Here is a 13,045-nt window from a genome sequence, read left to right as displayed (position 1 = left end):
GAATAAGATGGGCAGTAAACCCTTACTGGCCTAGGTCTCCTAATCCCAGAACTGTCCCAAGCATAATCCTCCTTAGAGTGGAATTTATATCAAACAGCTCAAAAGGCTTTTCTTTTTTTTTAAAATCAGTTCAGAGAGTCTACTTAATAGCACCTTCATTAAAATACTTTTGTCAGCAAAGGGTTTTTCAGTTTTAACATTTACATAACCTAACAGTGGTGACGAATGTCATGAGCTTTAAGGGTCTATTAGTGGTTCCGTTTTTTCTGGACTTTATAATTTAAACCTAAACATTAATTCTGGGTGGAACTTGGCATAATGTCTTTTTGCCTTGGAGGGAATTTTTGTTGTACAATTAAAAAAAGTTTTTTTTTTCGTACAGTCACCTTCTCCATGTCTCCCCTTCCCCAAGTAAATAGCAGTTAAATAGTCAAGGTCTTAAAAGGGCTTATTTAAATTAAGAAAAAAAAAGGATTGATTATTTTAGGTAAATTTAACAATTTTCCATTAGTTCACATTGTAAACTAGTGCTTTTGATATTAACAAGACCTGTGAGGCTGATAATGCAATGAAAATATTTTTCTTCTCTCTCTCATGTATGAAACTCATGTGGTAAAATTTTAAAGAAAATCAAATTTGATGACCCATGAGACTTACAAATCAGTGTCTTACCTTCTTTATTAGAAGGTGAGAGACAAAAAATTCTTTATTTTATGTCACCTGAAATTATAACCTTGACCAGAGGGAAAGAAGTTGGAATCTCACTTTTAAATAATAAAGTGACAGAATATCCCAGTAGTATTTTGGAAAATTAAAAATGATCTTTTGTGTATGTTAATACCATGTTGGAGTTGAAATATTATATAGGGATCTGATTACAAGATAACGGTGAAATTAAAAACAAGTGAGGAAACCAACCCTGCAATGACGGACTGTCATCCCTCTGAAAACTAGAAGGCATTCTGAACGCTAGTGAAGATGCATGCCAGGAGAAAAGAGCTCGTGGAGTAGAGTGGGGCTAAGCCAGGGTACTCCTGAAGCTTTGTGCAGCGTTCAGCTTCTGAGGCTCCGTTCAGACAAGATTTTGTGCCATAGATGTGGCAGGTGTAGTCTTAGAAGACTAACATCTTTTATTATTGAGGGGGTATAAGAGGAACATTATTCTCTGAAAGTAAGTTAAACACATTTAAGACCCAAGTAAAGGTACTTTGCAAGAGTAACTAAGGTGATCCTGATTTTTTTTTTCCTTCCTAAATGAATCTCCAGGTAACATTCAGCAAAACTCACTCTATTTACAGTCCTGTTCATATAGTAAGTTTGAGCCTTAAGCACATTTTTAAAGCTAACTTATAAACCCCCCCCAAACTAGAGCTTACCATTGAAGGCCTGCCAATGCTGTCACAAATGGCCATTAGTTCCCAGGAGACTTTGAGGAGAATAAGAGCCATACGAAAATGCCGTGACTTTGGTAAGAAACATTTTGTTGCATTTGTATTTTTTTGCCATCATGGTGAAACCTTGGGCGGAGGGGGGAGGCGACCTGCGTGTTCAGGATTGATACTGCAAGCTCTCCCATGGAAATGTATAGAATTCCAATTAGCACAGGGTCAGAGTATAAATGTACCTCTTTTCACACTGTTCCAAGTGGGTAGTGGAAAACAAGCTGCAAAGTAATTCCCTTGGCCCCCCAATAAAGAGATTTATAGCAAAATAATTCTCAGCCCCATAATGGGACTGTTGTCGGTTTGTGTTTGATATTTATAAAACTGAAATACAGTCCATGTACCCAAACTAAACATTTATTGTAAACAAGTTAACTGCCAAGAGCTTATATTCTGTCAAACATAATTATATTGAAGATTGATGTATAGCTTGAAAGCAAGTTTGAGGGAGACAGTTCTCTTTACCCAAGGACAGCCTCTGAGGTGCAACCCTCTTCTCCCTTTGACATAACTCACGAAATCGTCTTTCTTGCTGCCAGCCTCTCAGATATACAGTAAACACAGGCTCGCTCTTTGAAAACATCACTTTTGTGAACCCTACTTCTGTTAACAAAATAAAGAGATGCGTTTATGTTCATGGAAACTGTGAGGTACAGTTTCTTTCATCGTCTTTATGTAGACGCAGGCAGCGGTGGTGCGAAGAGGAAGGGGCCGCTCTCACCACGATGGGCAAGGCACCGTGGCCACACTGGAGCTCACCCACACATCTAACCCTCAGTTCGCCCCAAAAGGAACCACTTTCTCCTTGAATGTGGAGTTTGAAAAAGAGCCTTAGGCTTGTCTTTTCTGTTATTTTGTGTTGAGCTTGTGAGATTAGATCTGTTTTGAAACTGGCCCTTTGTGGGTGAAACTACATCAATATGCTTGATTTTGTGGCTCAGAAGTTAGAAAGTTAAAGAAATTAGGAATCTAGGGAATCTAGAAGTAGAATCTTTGAGATTGAGATGTTCCATATCTGGGATCATCCCAGATTTAAAAAGGTGCAGTATTCTTCCAGGGCCTTTTGTTTTAATGAAAGTAGAAACTTGTATTATCTTTCCAATTAAGATTTATCCTTCTTCCCCCCCCCCCCCCCCCCCGGGAGACAAATAAATTTCTTTAGGCTTTTCAAAGATAGTTAAAAGCGGGATGACATTCCTCCTGTGGCTGGATAGTATCCTTTGGATAACATTAAGGATGAAAATAAGATTTTCAGTGGATTTATATGCTGTAGCTTAAGTGATCTCTTTAGTTTTTTTTTAATATTAAATTTAATATTCTCTCTTGGAAATTATATACATTACAAAGGGGATGTATTAGAATCATAAAGTGAAAATATGAGTTTTCTCTGTTCTCTTTTTCTTATTTAAGTAATTGCTGTAAATTGCACAGGTACATATATACTTAAAATATCTTTTCTGGCAAGTATTCCATCATTGGGGACCTGAGTTTCCCCAGTCTGAAGGCTGGGTTTTATTAACTTCATCTCAGTCACAATAATAATATCCTATGTATTGCAATTGAGAGATCTCGGTGTACCCTTAGGGAACTGCAGAATACACACTATGATTTTGACTTTCTTGCTCTCTCCTTGTTCTTTTCTTTTTCTTCTAGTGTCAGCCCTTTCAAGGGCTTGCTTGCTCTTACCTATCAGTGGAGGCATTTGTTGGGTACGAGAATGAGAGTGGCTTGTAGTCCTGATGGCTGCTTGTCTAAGCTTGGCTTTGTGAAATCTGCATTCACTTCACAGTGATGATTTTTACACATCTATTAGACATCCCTACCTGTTTTGCCGTTTTGAGAGTAGGATTTCCTTTTGTAAGGAGAAAGCCTTTTATTTTTTACTCTAAAAACTTCACCTTTTCAGGTTTTTATTTGATAAAAATCTCTCCACTCTAGTATGATTTCCTTTGGGGCTTTGCACCAGTGTTTGATCTCAATTTTTAATAATTTTGGTGAGTTAAACTCCCCAAAGAAAACATGCTTGTGTTGTGAAATATTCCCACTAGAAATCTGGGTAGTCTTGTCTTATTGAGAGCCCAGTGCTTGATTCCTTTATTAATTTCTTGCTAGTGAACCTCAGTACAGTTAACCTTTCCTTAACACTACACTGGAGAAATCAATCAAGGATTTTTTATTTTAATTGTTAAATTAGACAGAATCACATTTAGGCAAAGCTCAAAACTGGATATGATAAAGCAAATGTTAATATAAAGACAATTTTTATTGACTCTTTTTCTGACTTTTGGGACTCTAAGTTGCAACTAGCTTTTCCAGAGAGGATAATGAGAATGAGGGGAGCGGCACATACATCTACACTTAAATACGATCTGAAAAATTATCTTCTCAGAGACCGCTAAAATAAAATTTTACATAACGAAGGACAGAAATCTTACCATTAATGAATTATGGTGTAGTTATTTTAACAAACCATTGAGTCTCAAGACTTCCTATATGCATTGATAACCCACTGTGAAAAGAACCGCAAACATTTAGTTTTGAACTAAGGGATACTTCATGTTTGAACTCCTCTGTGATAATTGAACTTACATATTCTACTTTTTTCTTAAAATTTTTTTTTTTTTAAATTTCGGGGTCAGTAAACATTTTTGTCTGTCTGATTTAGGAAAGATGTAGATGTTGCAGTCTTCCAGTATGGGCACTATAGGACTGCAGATCAGACCCCTAGGGCTCCAGGATGTATATGGTCACAGAGCATAGTACTGCTAGCCACTTGCTTGAGTCTTAACACCAATAGACTGCGGTACCTTCCTGGTGATAAACCAACAATTTCTGTCCACAGTGGTCGCACGCAGCCCTGTGGTCTGGCGGACGTTCCCCGGAGAGCATGGAGCAAGCCCCCAGGTCCACTTGTGTGGATTGTTTCTTAGAAAGCTCTTCTTGTATGCTGATGCTGAATGCAATGCAGTGGGCTATGGTGATGTGACAAGTTCAGCTGGGAAGTAACGGCAAAAAGCCAGAACTGACATCGCCTCTTCATGGTGGTTCTGAATGTCTGGCTAGAATTAGCATTTTGTTGAACTGCACCAACATTTATTTTGGACTTGCTGTAAGTCAGGCTCAGGGCTGTAGCGGTGAGTGAGGGAGTGAGGAAGACTTAGACCTAAGTCCAGCCCATGTTGGAGAAGGAAAAGGCAGGCCTCTCATTCACTCTCACTGGACATTCCTGACATCAGGGGATTTAGTTCCTTGGGTCAGGCTTGCTATGGCCCAGTTCCCAGGTGTAGCTCAGGCTTTTTTGTTTAGATAAGTAGCCACACTGTGCCTTCTGTGTGCCTATGAAGTCCTGTTTTGCAGACGGCCTGGCCAACTTGATCCTGCTACCACATTTCTATAAATGAGGAGTATTGAGAGACGTGGAGTTTATCCTGCAGCCTTCAGATCTGGCTTCAGGTTGAATCGTGATCTCTCAGTCTGGGGACAGGCCTGGAAGACCAGAACCCATCTCCTCTCCCTACCACTTGAAGCTCAGTTTGAGCCTTTAGGGTGTTAAGTAAGAGAGGACTAGAGTTCGTGCATCTGCCCCACCCCTGGCCTATTTTTGTTCTTATCTTCCAAAGTTAAGATCTGCCTCAGGGGCTGCAAGGTAGTGTCTGGTTTTACTAGACAGGATTCTGAGAGTAAAGTATTTCTTGATAATCTTACCTCCCCACCCTACTTCCCTAAAGGGAGAGAGGCATTAAGGAGCGTTATTGTTGAAGCTTTATTTGGAGATGTAACCTTGAGTTACAAATAATTGGGTCATGGATGAACGTGAAATAACATTTCTGCATATATGACTTAATATGCCTTAGAGTAATTGTTAAGCAAATTTTGCCTTCTCCATCATTGTAGGATTAACTGTGTTCCTCCCCCTTTGAATGACACAGGTTGCCCCTCTCTGTCAGCTCTTGCTTCCTCAGCAGTAAGACTTAAAAAAGAAAACCAACAACTAAGACAAATGAATTAATCCTTCAGAGAACCTTTTGCGAGCAAGGGTCAGAGAGAAACTTTGAAAGTGGAGCAGTTGAGGGGAGCCTAGAGGACCTCCAGTCCACCTGCGGATGGCTCCCTTGCCCCCAGATATTTTTGCTCTCCTGCCACGCCAAGCCTGGTGAAAACTTTTTTTTTTTTTAATTGCATTACGTGAAATTCTTTCCATTAGAAGTTAATATAGGATACAATGAGTTTCTTTTACAATGAAAGTATATCTAAGATTAAAGGACTGCTAAACCATTCCAACAACAAAAGTGTAGCATCTTTTTATCTATTAATCTCTGTGGAATTTTTGAGCTCAGCCCCTGGGGGAATGGGAGGTTGGAGTGGAATGGTGGAATGCGGAGCCTCTGGTTACCATAGCTCAGGAGATTGGGTGCCTAGGAGAGGACATCAGGGGCAGAAAAGAGCAGAGTAAGAAAGATTTACTTGATCCATCTTGAAATTTTGCCTGGGACCCCAAGAAGGAGGTGAGGGACACCCTATTCTTTCTTTTTGTTTCTCTCTGCAATCTCAGTGCTCAGACTTGCCTTGATTGTTTTAGGGTGGGTGGCTAGAGGCTAATACTGAAGGTTAATATTGAAGTGACTTCTTGTATGTGACTCAGGGTGTGTGTGTGTGTGTGTGTGTGTGTGTGTGTGTGTGTGTGTGATAGAAAGATAGAGATGGAGAGGAAAAGGGGGAGGGGAGAGAGAATGAAGTTTGTTTTGTTCTTCTAATAAATTTGCAATAAGAAAAGATAGTTGCCACCCCTCACTCTTTTCTCTCCCAGTCCTCCCGGTAGACCCTGTATTCACTCTCGGTTTACACGGTAGAATTTGTTTCAGTGTTTCAGGGTTCTGTGATTTATTGATTGTGGTGGTTGCTAAGTGTGGTGCTTTACTCCAGGTTCAGTTTTATACAAAGAACAGATATGAGAGGCTCTGCCCTAAAGCCTTTGTAATCTTCAATTAGCCCTGGGACCTTCTCAGGTGATAGAACCAGATATACTGCCAGCTTCAGGGAAGGGAGTGGGCCCTGTGGCTGCCTTCCTTTGGGAAATAGACTGTTTCAGGAGCCCTTGGAAAGGGAGGAGGAGAAAGGCTGGCCTCCTATCATAGACTGGCTCCTGTCATTCAGGGGGCAGGTCCAAGAATGAGGGTGGACCCAGGAGACAAAGGGATTGGGGTGGCGGCTGGAGCCCACTGTCACCTCCACCTCCACTATGACTCATTTGAGCCTTTCTTTGTCTATGAGTGACCAAAGGGCAGGGACAGTGTTTGATTCCTTCTGTGTGCCTAGCACAGTGCCTCACATGTCAGAAGGTGAATTTACTTTTAAGCAATGCATGTCACCCATTGGACTTTGCGAGCAGTGAAGGGGCCTTTGCCAAAAGGCCAAGCCTTTGCATTTTTGTGGGTGTGGGTTTCCAGGTGTAGTTTTCCATCCCCAAGAAAGCAGCGTGCCTGGAGTTTAGAGTTGGCTAACCTGAACTGTTCTCCTTGTGCTTCTCTTGAGCATGTTACTTATTTTCCCATGGTGTTTCCTCATTTACTGGATGAGAATAATGATACCCTCTCATGGGGTAAAGGTGGGGAGAAAGATGAAGGTACGGTGTATGCTAGAGTGTGTGGTGAGTTAGCAGGTGCTATGCAAGTGACAGGTTTGTTTTGTGCGACGGTGGAAAGCGGTGTAATCCGGTTCTCTAGACCCTAGCCGCTGGACCTTCTTCCATCTTTCATTGTTGAGGTGAGCTATCCAGAGCATTACAGGATTCTTGTTCCTTGGGCCACTTTCATGACAGTGTTGTGGCATTTCCTGAAAACTGTTCTTTAAAATGAAGGGAAGGGGGGAAAAAGCCTTTCCCTTATTAAAGAAGTTGGATTAATACAGTTAGGAATAAAACAATGGCCTACGCTTTGCTTGATGATGCAGAGATGTCACGTTAGATTTTGGAGTTTAACCAATAGTACATCTGTCCTCAAGTCTCCTACGATCTGGAGCACAGAGGAAAGATAACTGAGGGGCATCCAAGAAATGCTCAAAACAATTGCACAATTGTCTTAGTTATCAGTTTGTGATGACTTTATCCTGTGTCAGAAAAACCATTGTATATGTTGGTGTAGGCAGGTTGCTTAGAGCAGCTCTCCTAGAAATATAATATGGGCCACATGTATAATTTAAAATTTCCTAGTAGCTTCATTTAAAAGAAGTTAAATAGGTGAAATTAATTTTGATAATATATTTTATTTAACTCAGTGCATCCAAGATATTTCTACCTGTGGTTGATTTTTAAAAATTATTCATGCTATATTTATTTGTTTTTTGCTATTAAATCATTGAAATTGAGTGTGTATTTTACACTTACAGCACATCTCAATTCAGGACTAGTCACATTTCAAGTGTTTAGTTGCCACATGTGGCTAATAGCCACCGTAGTGGGCAAGCAGTTTTAGAGTATAAAATGTGTTTTTAATACTTTCACCCTTTTGCTTGGGGCACATTGAACATCTTAAGTAATTCAATGATTATGAGTATCATTTTTATTCTGAAGAAAAGCTTTTTAGTAAGTTTCATGAGCATTGATTATGGACACTGAAAAAAGTTATTGATTCCTTATTTTCCTCTGTATTAATGGTATTAATTAATGGTATTAATACTGATTTTGAAAAAAAAGAAAAACAAATAGGTTCCATTGTTTGAGAACTGTCAGACTACTATTTCACAGAGTTTAATCCTCACAGCAACTCTGTGATGTAGACATTATTATTTGCATCTTACCTGGGAGGAATTTGAGCCTCTGAGAGGTCAAATAAATTACCCGAGCTCACTACAATAGGTAAAGAATGACAGTGCCAGGATTTGATCCAAGAGTTGCCTTCCTCCTTATGCAGAGCTAGTCACCACCACATTTGACCATCTCCCATTTGTCTCTATTCCCATGGCTGCCGTGGTGAAGATTAGGTTGCCTTTATAATCATACACACTTTTTCAGAAATAATGTCACAATGAAAATGACAGTTTGAGCATTGGATCTAATGACAGTTGGGAAATGCATTTTTCTAGTGGAAGGAATCTCCTGCTCATTTTGCCTCAGTGCCAACAGAATTCACCATTCATCCCAATTGTCAGAACAACTCTTAATTCTTAGCAAATGGCTGGGACTGTGTGCTGTCCCTTAGACAAAACTACCTGCTTAACCTGCCACAATTGTAAAAAGCTTAGCGAGGCTTATAATCAAAAGGTTCAAAGTTCCCTACTTGATCATCTGGAAATGGGTCTGTGCTACAGTAAAAGAAAAATAATGTCATAAGTTCCAGATACAGGGCTAGAATAAGAGTTTCTTTCTTTTTTTTTCTTGATCATTTCTAAATTTTGTTGTAAATACATTTCATTTTTACATTGTTATTCTTTTATTGGAACTTACCTTTTAATTCTTCCCATTCTTATTTTTTGAATTGCTTTTCAAATACTCTTGCTATCTTTTTATCTACTGCCACTTTTTTCTTTTTCTTTCTTTTCTTTCTTTCTTTCTTTCTTTTCTTTTCTTTTTTTTTCTTTTCTTTTTTCCTTTCTTTCTTTTTCTTTTTCTTTTTTGCCTGGAGAGAGTGAGGAGGGGGGACCAAACGGAATGCCTTTTTTTGATATATATTCCTACTCATCCTTTTATAGTTTTATTTGCCAGGGATTTGCTGTTTTTAAGTTTTTAAAACCTATGCCTTAATTTTCTTCTTCCTCACACTTGACCCCAACTGGACTGTTTTACCATTTTTCATTTCTCTTGCTGTTGTCACTAGTAATCACACCTATTTTTCCTCTTCTTTTGTAAAAATTGTGTTTCATTGTAAAAATTTCATAATTGAAATTTGAAATTTGATTCATGAAATTCTAGTAAAAAGGTACATTTTTCTTTATATAATCCGTTTATTTTTAGTAGCTCATATATATATGCTTTCAGAGTAAATTCTATTGTCATACACTTCTGGTTAATATTGTTTTATTTTATAAATGACTTCAAAATCCTTTTCTTTTCCTTTCTGTTCTTTTCTCTGCCTTGCCTTTTCTTTCCTTTCCTTTTCTCTTTTCTTTTCTTTTTAAGTAGGTGATGCCTGTGAAGGATCGGTGCTTGCTTTTTGACTGGAAGGAGTTATTGCTCTCATGTCAGATAACGATTGCTTTCTTTAATCACTGGACTAAACTGTTTAGGAAATATTTTGATAACTGACACTTTCAAAACATAAGTTCCTGAATGGTATAGACCCTTGTGCTTTAATGTTGTATTTCATTTCTTACTCACTGAACTGTTATTTTTAAAAATTAATAGGGTCTTAGGTTTTTTTTTTTTTAGTTGACTATAGACTTGAAAAAGATTTATGGTTCCTAAGTAATGGATACATGATAGCTTATGAAGGCAACTGGATTCATTGAAAGGCCTTATCTGTGATTCCCAGATGTGTGACACTCAGATGTTGACATTAGGAACTGCACATGGATTTTCAGCATTGAAACTTATGTACACATAGGTATTAGTGGTGAAGTAGCTTATGGCACCACTGACTACATGGCCCTATGTGTGCATACGCTGAAATCATTACAAGTAGAAATCAACCTGCTTCCTTGGACAAAGATCATATACCAGTATGTAAGAGTTAAAAGGTCTAAATGGGGGCTATTCCCTGCTGGTAAGGACTCTGATGGATAGGTCCTATAAAATGCCATTATGCTTGCTTAGGAAGATTTTACAGCACCTTCAACAGCATTGAGGGCAGGAGCCACATCAGACTTGTTCTTACTTGTGTCTCTGAAGCCACAGGGGATACCTGGCACACAATAGGTGTTCAGGGAATAAAAATTGGATAAATGAATGAGCACAAAGATAATTTGGAGGCAATGTAATTTATAGTGTTCATTTCATGTCTTACCTACATTTGGGAATAAATTGGGCATAAGTAAGTAAGCGTTTGATAGACTAATACTGGTCACAATTCTAAAAAATATTTTATAAGGCACCATGTGGCCAGGCTAAATTTCCTTCTTTGTCTAAAACAGTCTGCTTCACCCTTATTTCCTATTTTCTATAAATCTGTACCATAGATAGTGTATTTGCTACAAACAATAATGCTGCCTTATTGTTCTTGAGAGTGAACACGGAGTCAGTAGTTGTCCCGGGGAATGGTATGGTGTGACTTGTTAGACTGTTGTGCTGGCTTAATAATAATTACCATGATCCTTAATGATAACAATTCTTAATGAGTATTATTATTGTTAATAATGATTACATTTAATAATTACACCCTATACTTATTATCTTTAATAATAATAATTAGCACATGGGAACCAGTTGCACCATTGTATTATCTTTAGAACAAAAATCTGCATCTGTGACCTGGTAGTTTGTAGGGTGTCTGCTCCCACCTTCTGCTTTCCAGATGAGAGTGAGTCAGGAGGCTTCTAGGGTCTAGGCAGAGGGGAGGGGCTTTTAGAAAAACTCCTGTGTAGTCTGTGTCTCACAGGCAGAAGTCCCATGGGTCATTTACACAGAGGTCTTATTTTTATTGTAAAGTGCCTTCAGCAATGACCAACTAATTGTCCACCTCCCCCCATCTCTCAGCTTGCCCACCTGTCCTTCATAACTTTTGGTTTTCTTGCACGAAGAGAGAAGACCCAGAACAGATCTTATTCCATAACATACTAATTTGTGTGAATTACATGGGGCAGAGTCCATGTTTATTACTTGTATGTTGGTAAAACTTTGATCTTCTTATGCCTTGGCTATGTTTAGATTTAAATGCCTGTATGACTTTTTTAAAAATAAAAAACAGTTTATAAAAAAATCTTTGGCGAATTAAACATTTTTTAGCTTTTCACACTTTGATACAAAGCAGAGAAATATTTCAGTGACAACAGATTTCAACAGATTTTCAACTAGACTAATTTGCTTTATTCTTTAGGGTAGTTTACTTCTTTTCTCTGAAAACACAAGAGGAGATAATTCCCTTTATAGTGGTAACTGGTGTTAATATGTAAAATAATAATTTAAAAGAAGACAAAGTTTTACATTTGGTTGCGTGTTTTGACATAAGTTAAATGTCAGTTAAGATTTTCGTGAGCAAGATATTTGCAGACTAATTGATGACCTGTTTGCTGGGACTTAGATAAAAGATACAAGAGGGACTGTTAAAAAATTCCTATTGGCTTTCTTAGACATAGTCACTTGATAACTTAGGCCCCGAAATCAAATATGCCTCTCTACTAGGTATCTTACAGCATTTCCAGACAAAAGCAGATCTGATCTGGAAATGCTAGTCCCGATTAATAGTTAATGACAAAACCATAGACATGAAGGTTATGAGGGTCTGGAAGGTCATCACCTTAACCTCAGCTTTGTGGCAGCTCTGGAGTTAGGGTCTCAGGCAGGACACCTCTGATGGGCACACTCCACATTTTAATGACTGGAATCTGAGGGCTTCTGCCTTTGCCCAGGGCAATTCTGCTGCAGTCTGATAGTAATAAGGAAGGGGAAAAAAAATCCACAGCTTTCCCATTAGGCCCATCCAACTAAGAGGCTTGTTTAATCTAAACCATTGTCGATCACAGATGAGTAACTTTTATAACTGCCTCTTCCCTTCTCATCACGGTGACTGAGATTTGCTTTGTAATGTTTGTGTTTTGCTCTTGAATTTTGTCTCTTCAGGTTTGATGATTCCTGTCTTTTGTGTGGTGGAGCAGTTGGATGGCTCTCTTGAATATGACAACAGAGAAGAACATGCAGAGTTCGTTCTGGTTCGAAAAGATGTGCTTTTTAGCCAGCTGGTGGAGACCGCGCTCCTGGCCCTGGGATACTCCCACAGCTCTGCCGCTCAGGCACAAGGTAGTACTGCGTGTCCCCTCCTCTCCTCTCCCCATGCCTCTGTGTGTCATGATTTGAGGAAGAATGTGTTTCCTGAAATAATTTTCCAAACAAGGGTTGAAGAATGGTCAGGTTTAACATCTTTTCCAAACAGCGAATAGCAGAATGTTTCTTGCGGCGTCTAATTTTCTGGTTGCTTTGGGAAGCATTTGACCAGCACCTCTAGAGCCACCAAAATAAACTTGCATTTTAAAGTGATCATCTTAGTTTTGTTGGCATTGATAACTCTGGTATTCTCTCTAAGTCCCTAAAGTGGGGTTCTCAGAGTGCGGAGATGTTTGATCCTAACTTATCCAAACTTCAGTACAGGATTTATAAGCTTTCAGTTTTCTAAATTTATTTATTGCTTTTAGGCCTGCAGCTTCTGCACTTTATAATCAGCTTTTAATTAAATACAAAAAAAATGGATGCATTTTACAAAACTTTTGTATCTTTGAAAATTGCTCTGTAGTTTTAGGGTAGTCCATTCAGTAAAAAAAAACAAACAAAACAAAACAAAACAAAACAACAAAAATCTCAGTGTTTTTGTGATCAATTCATTTTATCTATTTAATTAAATATTAAAATTGCATCATTATTTCCGTGTGTATTGTACAGCACTGGCGAGCCCAGCCCATTGTGAGCTTGTGTGGCTTCACTCTGAAGCATAGCCCATTGTTCTTTCATGGCAAAGAATTGA

General features: G+C 38.7%; 1 protein-coding gene across 10 annotated transcripts in view; it reads left to right on the top strand.

Moving 5' to 3' along the window:
• The window catches only part of SATB2 (SATB homeobox 2), a 252,372-nt gene that overhangs the window by 78,299 nt on the left and 161,028 nt on the right, over positions 1-13,045 (top strand). For 8 of the 10 annotated variants that reach the window (XM_027591193.2, XM_027591190.1, XM_027591187.1 and 5 more), the window contains one exon: positions 12,151-12,327. In XM_027591193.2, the coding sequence (XP_027446994.1) occupies positions 12,156-12,327 (172 nt within the window). In that variant the 5' untranslated portion in view covers positions 12,151-12,155. Of the gene's footprint in view, positions 1-5,862; positions 5,948-12,150; positions 12,328-13,045 lie in introns of those variants that run through there. The other 2 variants (XM_027591194.1, XM_027591195.1) reach the window with 2 other exon arrangements.

The sequence above is a fragment of the Zalophus californianus genome, chromosome 3 (genome assembly GCF_009762305.2).
Source record: "Zalophus californianus isolate mZalCal1 chromosome 3, mZalCal1.pri.v2, whole genome shotgun sequence".
Taxonomy (NCBI): Eukaryota; Metazoa; Chordata; class Mammalia; order Carnivora; family Otariidae; genus Zalophus; species Zalophus californianus.
The sequence above is the reverse complement of the archived record's forward strand: the minus strand, read 5'-3'. Positions and strand labels throughout refer to the sequence as shown.